General features: G+C 45.3%; 1 protein-coding gene across 1 annotated transcript; it reads left to right on the forward strand.

Moving 5' to 3' along the window:
• The first annotated feature begins 3,176 nt into the window (after positions 1 to 3,176).
• On the forward strand, positions 3,177 to 22,417 carry LOC116936807 (spindle assembly abnormal protein 6 homolog). Its single transcript, XM_032949760.2, has 17 exons — positions 3,177 to 3,384; positions 5,654 to 5,714; positions 6,908 to 6,987; positions 8,992 to 9,096; positions 9,586 to 9,757; positions 10,764 to 10,841; positions 11,331 to 11,450; positions 11,863 to 12,054; positions 12,769 to 12,963; positions 14,314 to 14,403; positions 14,704 to 14,883; positions 15,458 to 15,539; positions 16,612 to 16,754; positions 17,047 to 17,106; positions 17,261 to 17,379; positions 17,783 to 17,859; positions 20,519 to 22,417. The coding sequence occupies exons 1-17, from the start codon at positions 3,302 to 3,304 to the stop codon at positions 20,638 to 20,640; spliced, it is 1,959 nt and encodes a 652-aa protein (XP_032805651.1). The 5' UTR covers positions 3,177 to 3,301; the 3' UTR covers positions 20,641 to 22,417.
• Positions 22,418 to 22,494: the final 77 nt, after the last annotated feature.

The following is a 22,494-nucleotide window of genomic DNA, read 5'->3' on the forward strand; positions in this document are numbered from 1 at the left end:
AATTAAAGCGCCCCGCATGGTGGATTAAAACGTCACCTGTAGTGGATTAAAGAGCCCACATGGTGGATTAAAGCGTCTCGTGTAGTGGATTAATGAGCCCCGCATGGTGGATTAAAGCGTCACGTGTAGTGGATTAAAGAGCCCCGCATAGTGGATTAAAGCGTCACATGTAGTGGATTAAAGAGCCCACATGGTGGATTAAAGCGTCACGCGTAGTGGATTAAAGAGCCCCGCATGGTGGACTAAAGCGTCACGTGAAGTGGATTAAAGCGCCCCGCATGGTGGATTAAAGCGTCACGTGTAGTGGATTAAAGAGGCCGCATGGTGGATTAAAGCGTCACGTGGAGTGGATTAAAGCGCTCCGCATGGTGGATTAAAGCGTCACGCATAGTGGATTAAAGAGCCCGCATGGTGGTATAAAGCGTCACGTGTAGTGGATTAAAGAGCCCCGTATGGTGGATTAAAAAGTCCCTGCATGTGGTGGATTCAAGAGTATTGTCCAGTGGAATGAAGAGCCCAGCAATGGTGGATTGTAGAGCCCCGTGTGGTGGATTAAAGAGCTCTGAGTAATGTATTAAAAAGTCGTGTGTGGTGGATTAAAAAGTCGTGTGTGGTGGATTAAAGAGTTGTGTTTTGTCAAGTAAAGAGCCGCGTCTGGTGGATTAATTAGCCACGTGCGGTGGATTAAAGTGTCGCATGTGTTGTTTTAGAAAGCCCCATGAGGTGGATTAAATAGCCACATGAGGTGGATTAGAGTTGCATGTGATTGATTAACGAGCTGCGTCTGGTAGATTTGTAGTGGAGTAAACGATACGCATAGGAATTGGCCACATACAGTACATACAGACAAGGAGAACGGGTCACATGAGGTCGAACAGGTGGTCGAGTCACGGGGGGCGTAAACAACCTGAAGTAATTAAGGGAGTCGTGGCACGAGGGCTGTGATTGGTCGAGAGGCTGTTAGTGTTAAGTGGTGGCGTCTCGAAGTCTGTCGTCGGGGACAGGTGCGAGCTGGCGAGAAACGGCCAGCGAGCCACGTGGCAATTAATTAAGGCTAATGCGAGAGGGGATAAAACGCGGGGTGATTTGAACTGAGAGAGAGTTGTTGCTGGGCAATTGTTGGTGAGAGGTGGAGAGATACGAAGAGGACAGCTGACAATGTTAGGGAAGAATAGAGAGCCGAACCCCAAAGACAGTAAATAGCGATAGGGAGAGTTAGCGTTAGCGGAGATAGTCACTGTGTGTGAATAGAGTCACTGTGTGAATAGATAGATAGTCACTGTGTGAATAGACAGACAGGATACTGTGTGTGAGGAGACAGAAGAAGAACCACTGTGTGTGGAAGGGGAAGCATGGACGATGCCGAAGTGAATCGGCGTGTCCTAGTTAGCGGAGCGCGAAGAGGAGAATTACTGTGTGTACGGAACGATGGAATAAAAGTGACGGTGGAAAAGAGACGGTTGTCGTCCGAGTGAATTCACGGCACTACAGATTAAAGGGCTGCGTGCGGTGAATTAAAGAGCCACGTGCAGTGGATAAAAATGTCCCATGTGGTGGATTAAATAGCCACATGTGGTGGATCAAAGTTTCACGTGTGGTGGATTAAACAGCTACGTCTTTTGGATTAAATACCTGCATGTAGGGGGATAAAAGAGCCCCGCATGGTGGATTAAAGCGTCACGTGTAGTGGATTAAAGCGCCCCGCATGGTGGATTAAAGCGTGGATTAAAGAGCCCGCATGGTGGATTAAAGCGTCACGTGTAGTGGATTAAAGATCCCGGCACGGTGGATTAAAGCGTCACGTGTAGTGGATTAAAGAGCCCCGCATGGTGAATTAAAGCGTCACGTGTAGTGGATTAAAAAGCCCCGCATGGTGGATTAAAGCGTCACGTGTAGTGGATTAAAGAGCCCCGCATGGTGGATTAAAGCGTCACGTGTAGTGGATTAAAGAGCCCCGCATGGTGGATTAAAGCGTCACGTGTAGTGGATTAAAAAGCCCGCATGGTGGATTCAAGCGTCACGTGTAGTGGATTAAAGAGGCCCGCATGGTGGATTCAAGCGTCACGTGTAGTGGATTAAAGAGGCCCGCATGGTGGATTAAATCGTCACGTGTAGTGGATTAAAGAGCCCCGCATGGTGGATTAAAGCGTCGCGTGTAGTGGATGAAAGGGCCCCGCATGGTGGATTAAAGCGTCACATGTAGTGGATTAAAGAGCCCCGCATGGTGGATTAAAGCGTCACGTGAAGTGGATTAAAGAGCCCGCATGCTGACTCTATAGCAGTAAATATCGAGTGTACAGTAGTACATGCTGACTCTATAGCAGTATATATCGACTCTACAGTAGTGCATGCTGATTCTATATCAGTATATCGACTCTACAGTAGTACATGCTGAGTCTATAGCAATATATCGACTCTACAGTAGTACATGCTGATTCTATAGCAATACATCGACTCTACAGTAGTACATGCTGATTCTATAGCAATATATCGACTCTACAGTAGTACATGCTGACTCTATAGCAATATATAGTGATTCTATAGCAGAAAGTACTCACGTGAGAGAGTGGCGAGGTGAGGCCTTGAGCTGGACCGAACGCGCACCACTAGGCAAGGTCCCCCCCCAATTAGCGTGAGTTGGTACGGTCGATGTAGCGCAATAAATAAATAAAAATAGCAAAACCCCACTAAATCGTTACTTTAACTAATTTAAAGGTGACGGACGTGAAAAAGGAATAGCCTATTCCCACCGCGGGGCTTTGGGAGTGCCGGCCGGCCGGCAGTTTTTATTCTATATAAACCCCACCATCCTAGAGCCAAATCTCTCGCAAGCGCGCGCGCGGAGACATTTATAGGTAAGAAAAAATGTTTTATTTTTATTATTTTATTATTTTCCTTATACGTGACTTTACCGAAAGAACCAAGATGAATCCCTGCAGTCACGAAAGCTTTAAATCGAAAAATGCATCGTGCGTTCATTTGGGAATTGGCGACAAATGTGTACAGTGCAACACCTGCGACGATTGTGGGTATGAAAAGTGATCGGGAAAACGCGAAGTTCACTCAGTGCGTTACATGACGTCGGCAATACGCCGCAGACAATTGTCACCATGAAACGACATACGATGACGTAATCAAAAAGTCGAATCGATTCCCACTGCCAAGCCGGATCTATAGATTCCCACCCGAGCACGACATCGTGTGGAATCGCCAATCTCTGACTTGCGGATTCGATCCTCGCCGGTTCACTGGCGGCGCGCGCCGAGGGCGGGAAAGTTGAGCGCGAGACGCGGCGACCGTGATGGCGGCGCAGGATCAGCAGCAGCGGCGTCTGTTCTGCAGCGCCGTGTCGCTCCTGTTGAGGGCCAAGGACTGCGACGACAGGTAAGGAGGAGGGGGAAGAATGTCCGACAGTCGATTTTCAACGGTTTCAAAGCGCAAACGGGCGGCATGGTGGCGCAGGGCAACACTCGCGCATCTCAGCAAGAATAAGTTTGTGTGTTCTCCCCCCCAGGTGTGCATGATGCGGGTGGGATTTATTAAACGGAACTGAGTGAACTTGCCGATGTCTGGCTTGGCATCGGCTGCGTAACTCTGCGTTTAAGCTACCTGGCCTGTCGCTCCTTACAAAGTTTTGGATTTCCTCGGCAACAGTTGGACACTCGCTTTTCTACGCTTGCGAGACATGGAGCTGAGTGGGCTTGCCGATACCAGCGTTGTCAAGATCGGCCTCTATGGAGGAGGCTCGTGAAGGACGTCGCTACTTGGCGGTTGGAGGCAGTCGCCCTCCATCAACAGTGGGGGGGGGGGCGACGCTCACAGCGAATTGGCACAGTAGGGGGCACAGGTGGTGCACCTGCGTTTAGTTGTCCTCCCCCCGCACCTCCGAATTGCACAGTTGGTTACGTACGGTGCCTGTCATCTTAGTCAACCCATGACACCTTGGGTCTGTCCGGTGACCTGTTCGCTACCCTTCGACACCTGCCGTGGCCCCAAAGTGCACCTGGCCTGGCACAGGCGCCGTGATCACGTCACCATCACTTCATGACGAATGGCGGCTGTTTTTTAGTTTGTCTGTTCTCCCCCTGTTCTGCATGGGTGTCATCTAAATTATCCGGTTTCCTCCAATATCTAAAAAACAATGTAACTGGTATTGTCCAAACAACCCAATGCTGCAAAATGACCTGAAAATTACTGCGAAAACTCATTAGGCAGAGGACAAGTTTTTTTTTACTTTTAACTGAGGTAAATTTAGAAGTAATTATTGGTCTTGGTTCCATTGTTATTGCCATTCGTTTGTTTTTGTAATATCAGTGTAATGATGTCAGCCTGTATCTGACGCATCCGTTCTTAGCTGATAGAGTTACTACAGTATAATAATGTTAGGAAAAGTTTCCCTTATTTGTTCTTAATATTAACATGCCATTGATGATGTCATTTTTGTAGTTGATATATTTTCTGATTTATATTTTATGGTTTATATTTAAGTGCAGAAGATTGTGAGTCTTTGGATCTCTGAATATATACCTGAGGCCGTTTGTGATTCTATGATGTTATGTTGATTAATATAATAACAATGCGACCGCATCTCAAGACTGCACAGAAACACTGAACATATGTATTTTATCTAAATAAGAAGTTAGTCAAAGGCAGAGGAGAAGAGTATAACGTCTTCAGCCTGGACTTGAACAGGGGAAAGGGAGTTAGGAGCACCTTGCCATCATTGGCAGCATTAGAGTACTTACGTTTGTGGGACAACATTGTTGTCTGTTTGGTGTTGCATTCACGGCCCACGTCCGGCATGTGTAGATTTGATTGATTCTTATCACTGGGGTCTCAAGTTAAAATGTAGCCTCGTCAACCGTGTGGACGGTGAGCGGTGCAAATAAAACACCCAGCAGACACCGCTGTACCACGCCCTACCACCAAATCATGATCCACAACCACTCCTGATGGTCCATTATTCTGCACCATCTTGGATGGAGAAGATTTGTTTACAGCTCTGAACCAGGTGTGATAGCAGGGTCAAAGCTAGCCATAGGACAACCTCTGTTTGAAGTAATATATATTTTATCGACCCTAAAGTGATAATGGGCTGAGTCAACCCCCAACGCTGAACCACCTGGCAGGACCGTGGAGATGGCGACAGCCAGAGGAGGCATTCGTCCAGCAGTGGATTGAGTGTGGCTAATGATGGTGATGGTGTAATAAAGGTTCAATTATAGGTTTGCTTATTTTCCTCGTGTAAACATAGTAAGCTTTTACTGCTTTTTAAGAACAGTCAAAGTTGTTGTCCAAGTGGTTTAGGAGTGCTGTTTTGCCGCCAGTCATGGCTATCGACCTTAAATACAAGCTGGGGAGCTGCCGCCTTCAGGTTGTGTATTTAAGGAGTACATGTTGAATGTGTGCACCCGTGCAATTAATTTATGGTTGTGTGTGTCCACCTGTGTCTATATGTACGTTTATCATTTGTACAAGTGTGTGTGTCATGTGTATATCACGCGTGTTGGTGATTCATGTTTTGTGTGTGTATAATGTCTGTTTTATCTCCTGCATTTTGTGTGTATCGTGTATATCTATTGTGTAACTTTCGCTCTGTCATGTGCATTTGTGTCATTTGCTTTATGTTCACATGGGTGCATGTGCGATTTAGGAGAACAGACATCAGAGTAACAGTTGAGCTGCAATCCGTTGCCAGCCCGATCCTCAAGAAGGTGGGTAGGGGATCTGGACTTGAGTTCAGCCTCTGTGGCTAGAATCGTGGTTCGTTTTTTTTGTACTGTTTGCTGTAACATGCTGACCAGCCCCTACTGGACATCTGTGAAGAAGAGCTTAATAGCTCTTCTTCCTCCAGTCTGAATAAAGATCCTGATTAAGTTTATTTTGTTTAACAGGTTGAGATTTCAAAGGTCATGGATCGTCTAATTTGCAAGTGACAATCAAACCAAAAACAACCTAATTAAATCAGAACAAAATATAAATCAGCAGAGCATACATTTTCTGCCACAAAAATTTGTGGACAAACTACTTTGAAAAACCATAGTCAAATTAAGTTATAGAAATATAAAAATGAAAAAAAGGGTGATTATTACACTAGTATGTAAACAGACAAGGATACCTGTCTGTTAAATACAACTGCCAAGTGAACGTTTCAATTACCCAAGGGAGGACTCAAACCCATAAACCCTGGCATAGGAGGCCTGTACCTTATCCTTTAGTCCAATGTGACTTCACACCCTCTGGTCCACAAAGGCCTGTTTTGATGGCCTGTCAATAAACATTTACAGTGACAGAGTGATCATTTTGAAACAAGTTAATTGGTGCACGGTGGTCAGCTAAACATATTTTAGGGTTTATATTGTCCGTCAGTTCAGAAAGTTTGGGAACCACTGGTCTTGTCGAATAAACGGTATAAACGGTATACTCTGTGTTATGAATCTTCCCCCTGTATGGGTTTCCCCTATAAATAGATTATCTTCTGTGAAAGGTAGTGTCTCCCCTTGGGACCTTGCATCTTCTATTTAAGAGGGTATCTCCAATTCTGAATCCTGAAGTTATCCCCTTTATAAAATAGTTAACTCAAAGCAATGTCCTCACATGATCTGGACTGCAACTCATGTTATTAACCCCAGAGGGATGATGGGCTGAGTCAACCCCCAGCCAGGCTGTGGACTCATAACTTTCTGGTTTTAAGCTGCTCGATCTACCATTGAGCCACCTTGCAGAAGAGATTATTCCGTAAAAACTTAATTTATTCATAAGATATCTGTGCCTTTATAATTACAGTGCACCAGGTCTCCCCTGAATCTGGCAGCTTAAATCGAGGATGCTGTTTAACAAAAATGTGAAATATTTCGTGTCATGCATTGCTTGTGACCTGATGCGGTTGTGACCTGCACCCTCACAGGATCTCACAGTGAGGCTAACAGATGACACGGACCCCTTCTTCCTCTATAGCCTCAACCTTGGAGATGAAGACTTCCAGAGGTACCTCACCACACACTCTCCTCACCTGATCCCTCACCCCTATCCCTTGACTCCTCACCCCTATCCTCTGTTTGTTGCTCTGGTTTCTATTTGTTCATTGCGATACTTTATGCTATGTTATTACACGCTTTCTTTTAACTCTTCTTGTTGTATCCTCAAATATTGTAACTCAATTTTAACCCACTTCCCAATGTGGTATCGACTGCAATCTTGGTATACTTATGTCATACTGATGACAATACTATATTTTATCATTAAAAAAAACATAATTTAAAAAAATTTTTATATGTTATGTTTCGGCTTGGCTCTAATTGTCCACGGTCAACTGACGTTGGCTATAATTGGCCACGGTCCCTTACGTTATGGCAAGCTTCGGGGCCACTTCCTGGAGACGTGGAGTTCTGCCATTACTAGCACATTTCATAAAAGCGTGTTTTTAAAAAAAGTTTTCTTTAAAATATAATTATTTATTTGGTAATTTTGGCCATCCAGGTCCATCTTGCAAATTCGACTATCCTGGTCTCTTGAGTTCTCATCTGGTTTCACAAAATCAACTTGAAATTTAATCCAAAATCAGAATCTATATTTATCCTGGATAATTCCGATTAGATATGAAGCTTTTTTTCACAGATGTCCAGTAGTTGTAGGTCAACAATTTACAAGATACGATACAAAAAAACTGTAGGAGTGCAAAGTATAGGAAAGGTAAGCAAATCACTAGAAATAAATTAGATAAAGTACATAAGTTCATATTACATAATTACACCAATTCCCAAACTTGGGCAAGGCAGCAATAGAACAGCAAAAACAGTCCCAGACCACATGATGACATCATACAGTTTCTCGATGAAATTGCACATAATTAAAATGTCAATACATGGGTAAGGATGAAAGCTATAAATAATACTTTTCAAATGCAGTTGGATCCAGCACTAATCTTCTGCTTCAGGATATTTTTTTAAGGAAGATTTACGATGTTAAGGGAAGAAACAAGGTTGTTAAAAAAGTGGGGTAGGAGTAGTCTGTGTGCTTTATTATTTTGGTGTCTATTTTTGCCCATTGCGTGTTGGCAGTTCACTGCAGTTGCTAAGCGACAGCTTGGTCACAAATAGCCCCAATCCTTGCCCTTATGAACCTGCCCACACAACCACAACTTTGCTCAGTGATGCACAGTTCACTCAGTTTTTAGATGAGCAGGCATTCATTGCACCCGACTGTGGCTGACCAGCGTGGTGAAGTATAAGAATAAAACTCAATGCATTCGTCAACAATACTGCTTGAAAAAAGTATGTATATTTATTTTCAGGAAGTGTTGTTGAAAAGTGTAATGTTTTATTTGTTGTGCTTGTGTACCACTGTCAGCGCAGCATAATCAAGTAATTTATTTCGTGGTGAAATATGGTCAAATAACCCCTCCATCCAACAATAGATTGACAAAGGGATGCAAATTCTAATGACATCAACAGTAAATTTGACAGTGGCTGGTCCCTGGGCATGCACGGAAAGGACGTGGTGACCATTAGTGTGCAGGACAAAAAGCAGGTTGCCGCCATTTCTGTATAGTATACTACATTTTTATTCTCCTTGCGTGTGTGGGGTTTATAGACTTTGTAATTCGCACGTGTTTTGCACAGAGGCTCTGGAAACCACAGACAAGTTAGAAGACAACCAGATCCAGTGCCAATAAATATCCAAGCTCTGTGGTCCTATATTAGGATGTTTGGCCAACTCCATAAAGTAATGTTTATATGCCTTGGAGGAAACCCATGCGTGTGGGGGGGGGGGGTAACACTCAATCTCCGTACAGATGGAAATTAACCCACCTGTTGTATTGCCATCGAAAAGAAGTGAGTTTCACAAAATGTGATCCACTAACCCTCGCCTGCAAAATGTTGTACTACAGATGAGTTAGGTGACTTCTCACAGAAAAGTGCCTCCAAACCGCTGCATGGTGTGATGCTGGGTTTTGTATGTATGCGTATATCCGTGCGGGCATGTGTGAAGCCTTAAGAGTCAGCAGGGCCTGCTAGTGGACTTCACATCCTTCCCGCAGAAGTTCATCGACCTCCTGCAACTCTGCATCCAGGAACAGGACAAAGATGTGCCTCGGTATGTGGTCATGATGGCATATTGTGTTGATGGTGGGTGGTGGTAGTATATGATGTTGCTGGTGTTACTGATGGTTACGTGGTGGTGGTGGTGGTGTTGAACGATGCTACAGCTCGTGGTAGTTGTGCTCACGGTGGTAGAGATGGCAGTGGTCATCATGGTAAATGGTGGATTTTTTTATTTTTTAGTATGCATGTTTACCCAGGAAATCTGGATGGTGGTGGTAATGCCAGCGGGTGGTGCTGACAAATCACTAGCAGCAGTGGTGGATGTAGCAATGCTGGTCATGGTGTTGCTGCTGGTAGTAGTACTTGTGAAAGCGTTGACAAACCGTTGTGGTGCATGTGGATGTGCTACGCTGGTGACATTACGGAGGCAGCAGTGGTGAATGCAGTGGTGCTGGTCGTGACACCAGTGGCTGTGATTTTCTGGGAGGTGCGTGCATCTGAGTCAGTGTGCTCACGTATGTGTGTGTTCACATTCACACAGGTTCCTGCTGCAGCTGCAATGTCCAGGTGCAGCAGACCGTGGCAGCACCGCCTACCTCTCAGTGGTGGAGACGAACCCTTTCAAGCACTTGACGCACCTCTCTCTATGTTTGCTCTCCGCCTCCGACGGCGATCTTAAAAAGTACCTGGCTTCCTGCCTGCGCAGCCTCAAGGTGAGTTGTCTGCAAGCTGGGCAAACCCTTTCACTGGCCAAGCCTCGTTGCTACAGTCAGGCCACTTGGTGGTTTTATAAGCCGAGTGGGTATGTCCATTGAGAGAACCTCAGTGTTTTTGGACATACAGTATTCACAGCACTCTGTGTAGGAGATAAAGTACCCTGGTGGTTTTAAGCTGGATAGGTACATCCACTGAGCAAGCTTCAGTGATTTATTTACCAGTTCATACAGCGCTTTGTGGTGGTTTTACAAGCTGCATCGGTACGTCGACTGAGTGAGCGTCAGTTTTTTTTTTTACCAGTTGATAAAGCACTGTAAAGTGTGTTTACATGCTAGGTCAAATGTATTGACGAATAGTTCACTGACACGGCACCCCCTTCTACCGTGTTGGCCTTCATAAGTGTTTGTTAACAGCACTTGCCCGAACAGTGTGTAAGCTACATGGGAGATCTTGGCTTTTGTTTATGAGTGTAGGTGAGGATGTGGGTCTATTTGAGCAAGTGAGAATGTGTATATGTGTACATTGGGAGTGATAGCATAGTGGTTGGCACACTACGTAACGGACTTTGTGACAAGTAGGCCGTTTTGTCCAACCCGAGTTTGATTCCACCTCACCTCACATCGGTGACGAATATGTGAATCGTTTTTTAACCTTCCCGAGGTTGACTCAGCCTTAAATGAGTACCTGGTGTGGTGTGTGAACATCAGCATTGGGATACAAAGGTGGCCAAGTGTTGTCTGGCCACACCACCCCCTCGTGTGCTGTGCTAGTCTTAATAGGTGCTCACGAACAGCACGTGCCCCAGCAGTCTGATAATAGTCGGTTTTTGTTGTAAGTATAGGTGTATACTCGCAATTACGTTTATTAAGTATGTGGAAATTGACACGGTAGACACCCTTGCAAATAAGATGTTTCAACTAGGGTTTCCAGTGAAACATTGTAAGAATAATTATTTTAACGTGCTTTGTTGCCTTTTAAAAGTTTTAATTATTTATTGTTAAGAATGAGAATGCTGCGCTGGAGACCAGGTTACAGAAAACCGAAGAGGACCTAACAAAGAGACTCGCCTATGCCCAGCAAGTGAGTTATATATGTGTGAGGGTATATTGCCTTTCAATAAATAGTTGCTTGCCAATGTGTTTATGCTATTTCGAACAAAACATTTGCGTTTTCATGTATTGACTATTCACGTTTGTTACTCATAATTGCCTCACTGATTATATTATTACGACTTTATCAGGAGTTTCCTGCAAAGTTTTCGAAGAAGAGGACAATGTTGCTATATGTAATCCTAGTTGTTTTATTTGTAAGAAATGTTTCAACCCGCAACGAGCGGAGCACCAAGTGGCTGAAACAAAGTGGCACAGTGGGAAGCACAGGTGGTACATCCTCTAGTCATCCAAGTTAATCAACACATGACACCTGTGTCTGCCCCATGACCCCTGTCAGCGAAGCTTCGACACTTGACGTGGCCTCAAAGTACACCAAGCTTGGCACAAGTGCTGTGTTGACATCACTGCAACTTAATGGAAAAATGGCGGTTGTTTTTGTATGTCGCTGTGCACATAGACCCTGGCAGAGCGGAGCCGTGAGCTGGAGCGCGTGCGAGCTGAGTGGTCGAGCCAAATGAGCGAGATCTCCTCGCAGCATGGACGCGAGATTGCCACACAGAGAGACAAATTTCAGCAGGTGAGTCCCGGGCAGCACCCTACATCCCCTTGCCTCTCCCCATGTTCCTGCCTCTGCCTGTGTAGTGCTGATACTCGATCCAAGGGTCGAAATACTCGCGTGATCCAAGGGTACAGTGTCAGGATGATGTCACGAGGAAAGGGGGTGAGAGGTAACGGGGCGCTTCTTGGAGGGGAACGGAGGAGGATTGACGCGTGCGGCGTGGCCCCGCACGGAATAAAGAAAAGTGCCGACTCTCAATCTTCGTCTGGTGGATTCTCTACACCTGTATATTTTGCTCATATGCCTGTATGCCTCTGCATGTGTCTACCTCCCTGCCTACCTCCTTGCTTCTGCCCACCTACTCATCCAACGTCCTGATTAACAAAGTAACTGAAGTGGCACCCCCACCTTCACCACCTCTCATTGCTAGGTGGAGGAGGAGGGCCGGCGCCGGCACGAGGAGGAGCGACGCGAACTGGAAGCCGAGCAGCGGCGCTTACGCTCGCAGCTGCAGCAGCGGACGTCGCAGGCTGAGGCCTCTGCACGGGACGCTGCCGAGCGGCACCGAGCAGCTGACACGGCACTCAGGGATGCACGCACCAGGATCGGTGCCCTCGAGGAGGTGAACACGGGGAGGGCATGGGGGACAAGGGGTTGATAAGTGGACCTTTCGAGACACATTCTCATTTTGGTGACTCGGGTCACTCTTGCAAATGAGACTATCCTGGTCTCTTGAGTTCTTACCTGTGTTGAGAAGTTCCCGACGACTCACTCGGAAGCTGAGGTAAGTTAAGGGCTTTCGCCTTAGGTTTATTACAGATCTTAACAGTACACGGGGGTGAACAACTTCCCAAGGGAATTAGGGGTCCCGGGCTGGGTCCCGACACAGCCGGCTGCCTTGTGCGGTCTCCTGTGCGCCGGCCGTGGGATCAGCCAACACGGCCGACCGAGGAGCACAGCCACGTCTAGCCTGGCACTGTGCTCTCCCCTATCCCTACCCTCTTGCCCCTGGCTCCCCGTTCCACCCTTCTCGGACCCTACTCTCCAGCTACGACCCCGCTTACGTCACGGGGTCCCCCCTTTATACTTGAGCCTGAAGTCATTCTGCTGCCCCGAGCGCATGACGTCACGTCTCGTGACGTCATCGCACTGGACAGCACATGTGACGCCACTTCCCCATTATACTCCTCCACCTGTTTGAATGAAAATACGCTTGAAACTTGGAAACCCACTTGTCAGAGTCTCTAGTCACAGCCTAGACCCTCACCCATGTGTTGCTGGTGGCAGCCATGACAATGACAACGCTGTCCCATTTTCCTTATTTTTGCCGATGCAGGAGAGTGCTCGGGTTCAGCAGGAGGCAGCGTCGCTGCGCCGTGAGTCTGGCGCACATGAGTCTGAGCGTCGTGATGCCGATGCAGCGTTGGTGGCCCTGCGCTCACGTGTGAGCTCACTCGAGCAGGAGGCGAGAGACAAAGAGCAGCTCGTGCAACGCATGGGGCAAGCGCTCGACACCACGCGGCAGCAGCAGGTGGCGCCTCACCCACTCTACCTATACACGGCAGGATGATGCAGCAAGATGTCTTGGATTCAATTCCCGACTTGGGTGCCTTTCTGTGTGGAATTTGGTTGTACAGGTATACCTCCTATAGCACTCAGGATGCGAATCTTGGTAAACTGAGCACTATGGGAGGTCATTATAACATTGTTCAAATGGAGATGTTTCCGTTCGCTAATTTTTTACCTATGAGCGATATGAGGGTAATACAATATCAGTAATAACCTTAATGATACTATATTCTTTGGGTCTTTCGGTAAAGTCACGTAGATAGGTTAAAAAAAAAACTACGACGTTTCGATTGCAACACAAGCGTTCGTCATCAGGAGGAAAAAAGAGAGGAAAGCTGCTGAGGCAGACTGTTTTGCCTCAGCAGCTTTGCTCTCTTTTTTATTTTCTTTGAACCTATCTTTACCGAAAGACCCAAAGAATACTGTATACATGATATATTACAGCATTTTATAAATAAAAATAAAAACTTTTCATGATTACATGAAAAACATTCAATAAGTTCTGTACTCGCCAGTGCATTCTATCGGAGCTTGCTTAAGATTAACTACCATCTGCCGTAAACACACGTTCTGCGGGAAGCTATACAGTACTAACCAATGGGATTACTAGATCCATGGATCGCCAGTTAATCGATGCAGTGATTAACACTCGATGAATGGATACTCTAGCGTGGCTTTCGGATCGACTATGAGCAGAATTTAAAATAGACACCGATTTAGGTTCCACAAGACCACATATGGGCAAAGACATGCCCCTACAGGCAACGGCACGTCTACTTTATTCCATACATGGGTTGATCCGCACAGGAATTTTCCTCCAGGCCAAAGCGTTGAAGGAAATAGCGTTATAGGAGGCAGCACTATAAGAGGTATGCCTATATGTTCTCCCATTGTCCTCTAGTGAATGTGCGAGTGTAAAAGTGTGAGTGGGTCCTTCTACTGACATTTCCTTTTAAATATTCAAAATGATTTGCTGCAAAAATATCTGCCCAGATGAACATTTCAACAATCAGCCCTGAGCTAATGGTGGGAATTACACATTTCTATAGCAAGGGTAAGTGTATCCAATAAAGTGGATTGTAAAGTTTTTAAAATAAGCTAGCATGGGTCAGCATTACCATAATCAGCCATGATCGATCCACTGCTGGATGAAGGCCTAACCATCCACAATCCTTGGTTATCTTAGAATATACACAGTTTACATGATATAGCAACTTGTCCCAGAGGAGCCCTCAATATTTTGTGTAACAAGCCTCTCATACGATAGACAGAGGGAAGGTTTGTACTAAACACGTTGTTGTGTGATGCTCAGAAAAAGCTGGAGGAGAGTTTGGATGAGAAGCAGACGCAGGGGGGAAAGCTTGAGACGACCATCAAATCGCTCTCCGAGGAGCTGCTCAAGGTACCTTCCTGACCCTCTGCTTCTGTCTCCCCTCTCTTATCCAAATTTTTTTCACCCCATCTGCCCACATTGCTCTGTAAAAGGGTTGGTATGTAATTTGTGTAGAAATACAATGATAAAAACGGTTGACAAGCCAGCTAATGTGCATCATGTTGCAGTCTATGACGACATCACATCCCATGTGCTCCCTGTTCACTGACTCGCCCGCTCACTCATCTGTTCACACACCCACTCATTCAATCACTCACTCACTCACTTGCCCACTTGTTCGCTCACCGCTCACTCATCCCCTTCCCCCAGGCAAATGACATCATCAAGCGTTTACAGGCCGAACTGAAGGCCCAGGCGGGCAAAGTGCGCCTCAAGAACGCTGTCACCACACAGCAGGAGAAGCTGTTGGCGGAGCGTGATGCCGGCCTCCAGCGCGAGCGCCAGGAAACCGCTGAGCTGCGTATCGCGCTGTGCAACAAAGAGGAGCAGGTGCAACCGTGGGGCGGGTGGGTAGTTTTGTGGGAGTGGGGGGCATGGAGGTGGAAGCACTAGGGATGCTGACCAAAGTGTAGGGCACATTCCGAATCTACTACATTCAGCAGAAATGCAGCAACAACTCATGCAGCTTCATCTAAAGCCATCACGTGGTTTTAAAATTTTAATTAATTTGCTAGTCATTCTGCCATAAGCAAGAGGAATAAGAAGCACAATGGATTGGGCATTGCTGTTACCATTGAGCCAGTTTAGCATAGCCCTGAGCAATGAGTGGCACAGGGTGGTGGCAGTAGTTGGGACATTTTTAGGCACTGAAGGATCAAAGGGGGCCTTACAATGGGGAGTTTTGGCATAAGAGGGGGTGACAGTGGCTTCACACTAGGATATTATCAAGGTAGCACTTGAGGCATCACCATTAGGGCAGCACGAGGGAAATAGATGCTCATGAGCTGATGGATGTTTGTGCTGAGGGTCGATGGGCATGATATGTTGATGACAACCTCCTCCATGATTGTGTGATTGTTGTTATTACCCCTGTTCGTGTGTGTGCATGTGCGCTTGTGATTAGGCTGCAAAACTGAGCGAGCAGTTAGAGGCGACAGTGGAGAAGTTGGAGGAAAGTAAACAGCTACTGAAAACCAACGAGAATGGTGAGGAGAGTGCCCCAGACATACCAAAGAAACACGCTGTCGCCTGTCATGCAAAACCCTCGCACACGAGTTTATATATAAAACAAGACCCCCCCGTCTAGCCTTAACAGACTTTTTGGGCAAGTGCTGCTAGCAAGCACCTAATGAAGGCCAGCACGGCACACGAGGCGGTTGGGTGGCCAGCACCACGCCCCAGTGCTGATGTTTACACACCTTACCAGATACTAATTTAAGGCTGAGTCGACTTAGGGGAAGCCCAGGATAGATTCAGATAATCGTCACTGTTGATAGCCGGGAGCAGGAATCGAACTTGGGTACCTGGGTTTGCAGCACCGCGTGTTAACCGCTACACTACCGCTGCCCACAAGTGGGAGCTGGACTAACGCACACACCACTTGCTCACATGCAATTAACCACGCCTTAATACAACAGCCACCGTTCACCACTAAGTGGCAGTGACATCACCACAGCACTTGTGCCAGGCTGCGTGCATTTTGACGTGATTACATGAAGTATTAAAGGCTCGCTGGCAGGAGGTCATGAGACAGACCCAGGTGTTATGGGTTGACTGACTGAAGTGACTGGCAGATGGATCAACTATGCTACCCACTGTGCACCTTGCTCCATTGTAGCCACCCAGTGCTCTGCTCGTGAGCGTCTCTAACACACACTTGCACAAAATCACACAAGTGCATATCCATATGTGCTTCGTATCACATACATTGATCGGGTGTGTGTGTGTTTGCAGCCGTGTCGCGGTTAGCGTGCTCTGCTATGAACCCAGCGACCCTAGTTCGATTCTGACTCACGTTCAAAACCAGTGACGATTATCTGAGCAGATCCTGGGCTCCCCTAGGTCAACTCAGCCTCAAATGAGTACCTGGTGCAATGTGTCAACATCGCTTCTTTTGAGTAAAAGGCAGCCGGGCGTGGTGTTGGCCATCTGCCTCATGTACTGTCCCGGCCTTCATAAGTGATCGCTAACAGCACTTGCCTCAAGAGTCTGTTAAGGCTTTATGGGGGATATTTTTCTTTGTTCCTGCTGAGGTTCATGCCCTGTGTCCCCCGGCAGTGATTTCATGGCTCAACAAGCAGCTCAATGAGAACCAGGGCACTGGCGTGGGGGGACGGGCTGGGGCCAGGGAGCGGCAGAGAGACGACGACGCTGCCCTGGTGTACCGCCCATGCCACCCAGCTCAGCCCCCGGCCACTTCGGTGAGACAAAAACACATGACGTGAAATCAACCCTGTCAAAGATGTGGTCGTGTGGCTGGGAGACTCTGAGCTGGCACTGCTGAGATCCTGGCTTATACAAAATGCAACAGACTTCCACAAACACCTGCTTTTTATTTCACTGTCAAAATCCTCTGGCAAAGGGTGTGTTTGATGTTTGTTTGGGCAGAACGTGTTCATTATATTATGGGATTAATTAGTATGTCTGATGGGTGCTTTCTTGTTCCAACCTCCAACTAATTTTCTTCCTTTGTGAATGTGTCTTTTTTTAAAGATGGGGTTGGGGTCTCCACTCACAGGCATCCCAATGCGGAACTTCACCGTCAAACACAGGGTAAATACTGCCTGCTGCAGCGTGAACCAACTGTGCTAATGACTCCTCCAGCACGATGTTGGTCCTGTCAGTGATGGTAGTAGTTGTATTGATGCAACTAGTTGGGCTGTGATGCTATTATTGAAAGTAATGGTGATACTTGCTGTGTGTGCAGCCTGGCGCCCAGATGGTCACCACAAGCACACCACTGTTGGAGGCGCCTTCTCACGGAGGCAGTGGGGGGGTACTCCCTCTCACAACGACGGCCCCCCTTTCTGCCTTCCCTAGCCGAAAGTGAGACATTACCCCCATCCAGCCAACCAGTCATTAAATTGAAAAGTTAGCCTGAGGAGTCGAAATTATGAAAACAGTAATAATGTACAATCAGGAAATAAATGTAGTCAGAAAAAAATCAGCCAAATAGAAATCTGAGCAAAATCAACCAATTAAAAATAGACGACAAAATATTAATTAATATTAAATCAAACACATTTCCTGTAACGAATGTTGACTCAGACAAATAACTAGTAAACCATTTTAAGTAAAATTAAGGGACAGAAACATTGAATGTAATTAGGGTGGTTATTGCACTAGTTTATGAATGTAGAGACAGATAAAAGTCCAGATGATTAATTGTTTATCCTCATACCCTATGTTCTCACTCCCCCTTGTCCCATTTTCTCTCTCCACTGCTAAGTCTGAGTGACCCAGTCGGCCTGGATGCCAAGTATCTACAACGACGTGACGGTTCTATTCCTGTGCGGGGGGTGACTGGTGGGTGTCATACTCTATTTACCCATATTTAGTTTTCATATCTCTCCACATTAAAGCCACTTTTTTAACACATTTTATACAGTAAGACAATTATGGGAAGGATGCGTATTGCCCATTTATTTTGTTATATTGTCCACAATGACACTCAATAATTACCGTATTTTCCCGCATATAACCCGCTGGGTATACCACTTTTTACAAAGAAAACAAGACCCTGCGGGGTATATGGAGGTGCGGGCTATCCCAAAAATATTTTACACTTACACATGTGACATGTCATAACTCGTTAAATGTTTTCATGGTAGGACTATACACTATGCAACACTTACCTTTGACTAAAGCAATGCTGAATAAACCACTCGCACTACAATTGCACATGTTATCACGTTTTAAATGAATTGTTTGTACAATTAAACGACAATATTTGAAGTGCGCGCACTGTTTACCGGCAACGGGAGAGCTGGGCAGAGAGAGGTGAGGGGTTGGGGGGTGGGGCAGCTGGGGGGAGAGAGAGGTGGGGGGGCAGAGCAAGATCTGCGGAGGCGACGGGAGAGTTGGGGGGAGGGAGAGGTGGGGGTTGGGGGGTGGGGCAGCTGGGGGGAGAGGTGGGGGGGGTTGGGGGCGAGGCGACAGCGTTACCGTAGTGCTGCTATTATCTGCGCAGTGCGCAATCTACCAGTGCTAAAACTACTTACCATACTTATCTACCAGTGATATGTTACTTATTTATTGACTATTTACTTTTGTTACTTATTTACTGTTTTAAGTTCATTCGTTTGCCGGTTAGTTTGTTTTCTTTGTGCACGTTATGATTTTTTGACTATTTACTTTTGTTACTTATTTACTGTTTTAAGTTCATTCGTTTGCCGGTTAGTTTGTTTTCTTTGTGCACGTTATGATTTTTATGTTAACAATTAAGGGTAGAATGTATTACAAATGTAAACTTCGTATTAATATGATGGAATTAAGCTGCGGGTACGACGTTAAAGATATGAATGCATGCCCCCGCATATGGAGGTGCGGGCTATCTGAAATGTGTTTTACACAAAACGCTATTTTTGCGGGGTATATGCGTCTGTGGGTTTATATGCGTATGCGGGAAAATACGGTTTATTGTCATGTATTGTACGGTTTTGCGTCAGACTGGGACACCCATTTATGACAGTGAGGGCCTTTGCCTATAGAGTTCACAATTCCTTCAAGAAAACCTGACTGCTGATGAGACACTAAATGTCAAAATCGGTCCAGAGTTTGTCAAATCAATGTTGCTGAAATTGTTGAATTTCTTTCGTACTGTACAGTGAGGGGAAAAAAGTATTTGATCCCCTGCTGATTTTGTACATTTGCCCACTGACAAAGAAATGATCAGTCTATCATTTTAATGGTAGGTTTATTTGAACAGTGAGAGACAGAATAACAACAACAAAAAAATCCAGAAAAACGCATGTCAAAAATGTTATTAATTGATTTGCATTTTAATGAGGGAAATAAGTATTTGACCCCTCTGCAAAACATGACTTAGTACTTGGTGGCAAAACCCTTGTTGGCAATCACAGAGGTCAGACGTTTATTGTAGTTTGCCAGCAGGTTTGCACACACCTCAGGAGGGATTTTGTCCCACTCCTCTTTGCAGATCTTCTCCAAGTCGTTAAGGTTTCGAGGCTGACGTTTGGCAACTTGAACCTTCAGCTCCCTCCACAGATTTCTATGGGATTAAGGTCTGGTGACTGGCTAGGCCACTCCAGGACCTTAATGGGGGGACCTTGCGGGTGACGCCTTTTGGCGTCACCTGGTCGAACACCAATTGGGTCGAGGCTCAAAAGAAAGCCGTCCCTTGGTGTGAACCAATCAGTTTCAAGGACAATGCATATATTATAGTATGTTTTTTTTGTTTCCATTTTGACTGCAGGTATTGTGGTTAATGCAGACATGAATCCTTGTAAAAAGGTTTCAGTTTTGTTGCCAGAAAAAAGGGGGAAAACCCTATTATTATATTTTGGTACTGGCAAAGGAGGTCTAATGATGTTGTCACCTTCTCACCAAGCTGCTTGGCAATGGTCTTGTAGCCCATTCTAGCCTTGTGTAGGTCTACAATCTTGTCCCTGACATCCTTGGAGAGCTCTTTGGTCTTTGCCATGGTGGAGAGTTTGAAATCTGATTGATTGCTTCTGTGGACAGGTGTCTTTTATACAGGTAACAAGCTGAGATTAGGAGCACTCCCTTTAAGAGTGTGCTCCTAAAGTCAGCTCGTTACCTGTATAAAAGACACCTGGGAGCCAGAAATCTTTCTGATTGAGAGGGGCTCAAATGCTTATTTCCCTCATTAAAATGCAAATCAATTTATAACATTTTTGACATGCTTTTTTCTGTTTTTTGTTGTTGTTATTCTGTCTCTCACTGTTCAAATAAACCTACCATTAAAATTATAGACTGATCATTTCTTTGTCAGTGGGCAAACGTACAAAATCAGCAGGGGATCAAATACTTTTTTCTCTCACTGTATGTAGCCAACCATGCTAATTGTAGCCAACCGTGCTATATAGAGAGACTCATATGGGAATGAAACTTATATTCTTTACAAAGATCCTTTTCTCCCTCTGGCCTTTCACCAAGGTAAACCTTTTGAACTTCTAATGTCATCTTTCCCTTTGTTGTGCAGGTTTGGCCATGACACGTCCAATGGCTCCGAAACCAGGACCTCCACCTTTGTCTTCCTATTTCCCAGCAACAGCTACCACCACCCAGCAGCAACAGCTGCATTTGCAACAGTCAGCATCCTGACATCTCTGTGCCACTGACACAGAATTGATGCACAATCTTGCAACTTGGTGCTGTGTTGGCTCGCTCACTCCATCCATTTCCACAAGTTAGAGAATTGTCGTCTCTATCGGACACTAATGTGTTGCTAGGATAATTTTTCCGGTTTTAGTTTCCAGTTGGCTCTGCCAGTTGGTGGTTGTTTAATGGTCGCCCGGAGTGAGACATCCGTGAAGGAAAGGAATGCCTGAGGAAAGAGCAAGTGTCGGGTTTTCAAGTTATAGGTTTATTTTGTTTTATCAGGCGATAACTCAAGAGTGACTGATGAAAGAAATTACATAAAAAATACAGCAGAGCAAAAACAACCAAATAGAAATGGCAACAAAAACCATGTTGCAGAATAAATCAAACAGTGCACAAACAAAAATTGTTGGATTGGACAAGTTACTTCTAAAAATACTCGAGTAAAATTGCCCAATCCAGACTTTGTGTACATTCTCAGCTTGGTGAAAATCTGAGCAGTACTGGTTGAAACAAGGAGACAAGAACCTTCCTGGGATTGAGAATTCCGGTAGCGGAAGAGGGTGGTGCGTTGCTAAAATTGTAAGTGGATGATTCGTTGACGGGTTTTGTTTTATGTTAAATACCTGGCAGATACAGTGTATCCCATAACTACATAGCCATCCTTGCACCACTATTCATGATGTCCACAATTCTAGACGTGATTATTTTGCCTGCATTTATAATTAAACATAATTTATACAAAGTACACTATCAGAATTTAAACGGTGTAATGATTATACAGCCTAAAAGGTAGTAATTTCCTCCTCGCATAAGCAGAGGCGGTGTGCAACTCCTGTTTCCAGTTCTGAGCAAGCTGTGGAAGTTCCACACTCCTGTTGCAAAGGAGATTGCATCTGACAACCACTTGCCGTTCCCAAAGAGTGGTTCTCAATTTATAGACAACGGAAGGAAGATGCGCGAAGTCAACCACCAACCTGGATTTCCACTCACAAGCTTCCAATTGCAAACAGCTCTACCACTGAGCTACCTGGCAAGTTATACATTGTATACAAAATGTTCACGACTATACGTATGTGTGATTTATTTAAAGATGACATCTTTGAGATGCACTGTAGACATTTTAACAATACTATACTAAGGTTTTAAATATATACCCAAGAGAGCCACAAGACTTTTTAATATTCCACTTGCCAACGTATAGCTGCTTTCTAGTGTTTAGACTTTATATCCGAGCACTTTTTATTTTAAGAAAGCTGGTGTAGCCTGAGAATACCCACATGTACCAGAGTAGGGCACACTCAAAATTTGGCTGCCCCAAAATCTGTCATTAACCTGCTTGCTGTACTGCCTCCATCATGCACAATAAAAAAAAACTAAGTGTACATGAGCATCTCGCCCTCGTAGTGTCCATGTTTTTCACCATTTCACAGTGTACCAAAGCCAAGTACGTTCATTGTAATGAATGCACAAGCGGTTCTAAATGGCTTTTTACAAAAACCCTGCACATTCCACCCGCTGCCACCCTTCAAATAAGATTACTCCTCCACATGTATCCATTATTAGGCTTCAGTGCTGAGCTTTCTTGCATTTTTCAAAGTTGGCAGCTGTAGCTGAATGAATTAAGCAAAATATTATTGTCTCCTGGCAATTGGTGTCGACTTGTGTGCTGTATGGAATATCACTTGGCTTGTAACTGCTTTATTTTTTAAATATTTTTTGTCAATTATAAAAGTGTATCCTTTTAATAATAAAGCACAACTGACTTATGAAAACGAAAGTAACCCTGGCTGAATGTTTCAAAAAACAGTAAAACAATACGAAATCTGTAATGAGTGCCATGAAGAATAATTAATA

This window comes from Petromyzon marinus, chromosome 1, assembly GCF_048934315.1.
Source record: "Petromyzon marinus isolate PM22_M1 ecotype Great Lakes invasive population chromosome 1, UKy_Petmar_22M1.pri1.0, whole genome shotgun sequence".
Lineage (NCBI taxonomy): Eukaryota > Metazoa > Chordata > Hyperoartia > Petromyzontiformes > Petromyzontidae > Petromyzon > Petromyzon marinus.

Bases quoted from the DNA above. Each gene is read 5' to 3' on its own strand.
- LOC116936807 (XM_032949760.2), top strand. From the start codon at position 3,302: ATGGCGGCGCAGGATCAGCAGCAGCGGCGTCTGTTCTGCAGCGCCGTG. The intron at 9,758-10,763 runs GTGAGTTGTCTG...TTTATTGTTAAG, and splicing joins CCTGCCTGCGCAGCCTCAAG to AATGAGAATGCTGCGCTGGA. The intron at 17,860-20,518 runs GTGGGTGTCATA...TTTGTTGTGCAG, and splicing joins TCCTGTGCGGGGGGTGACTG to GTTTGGCCATGACACGTCCA.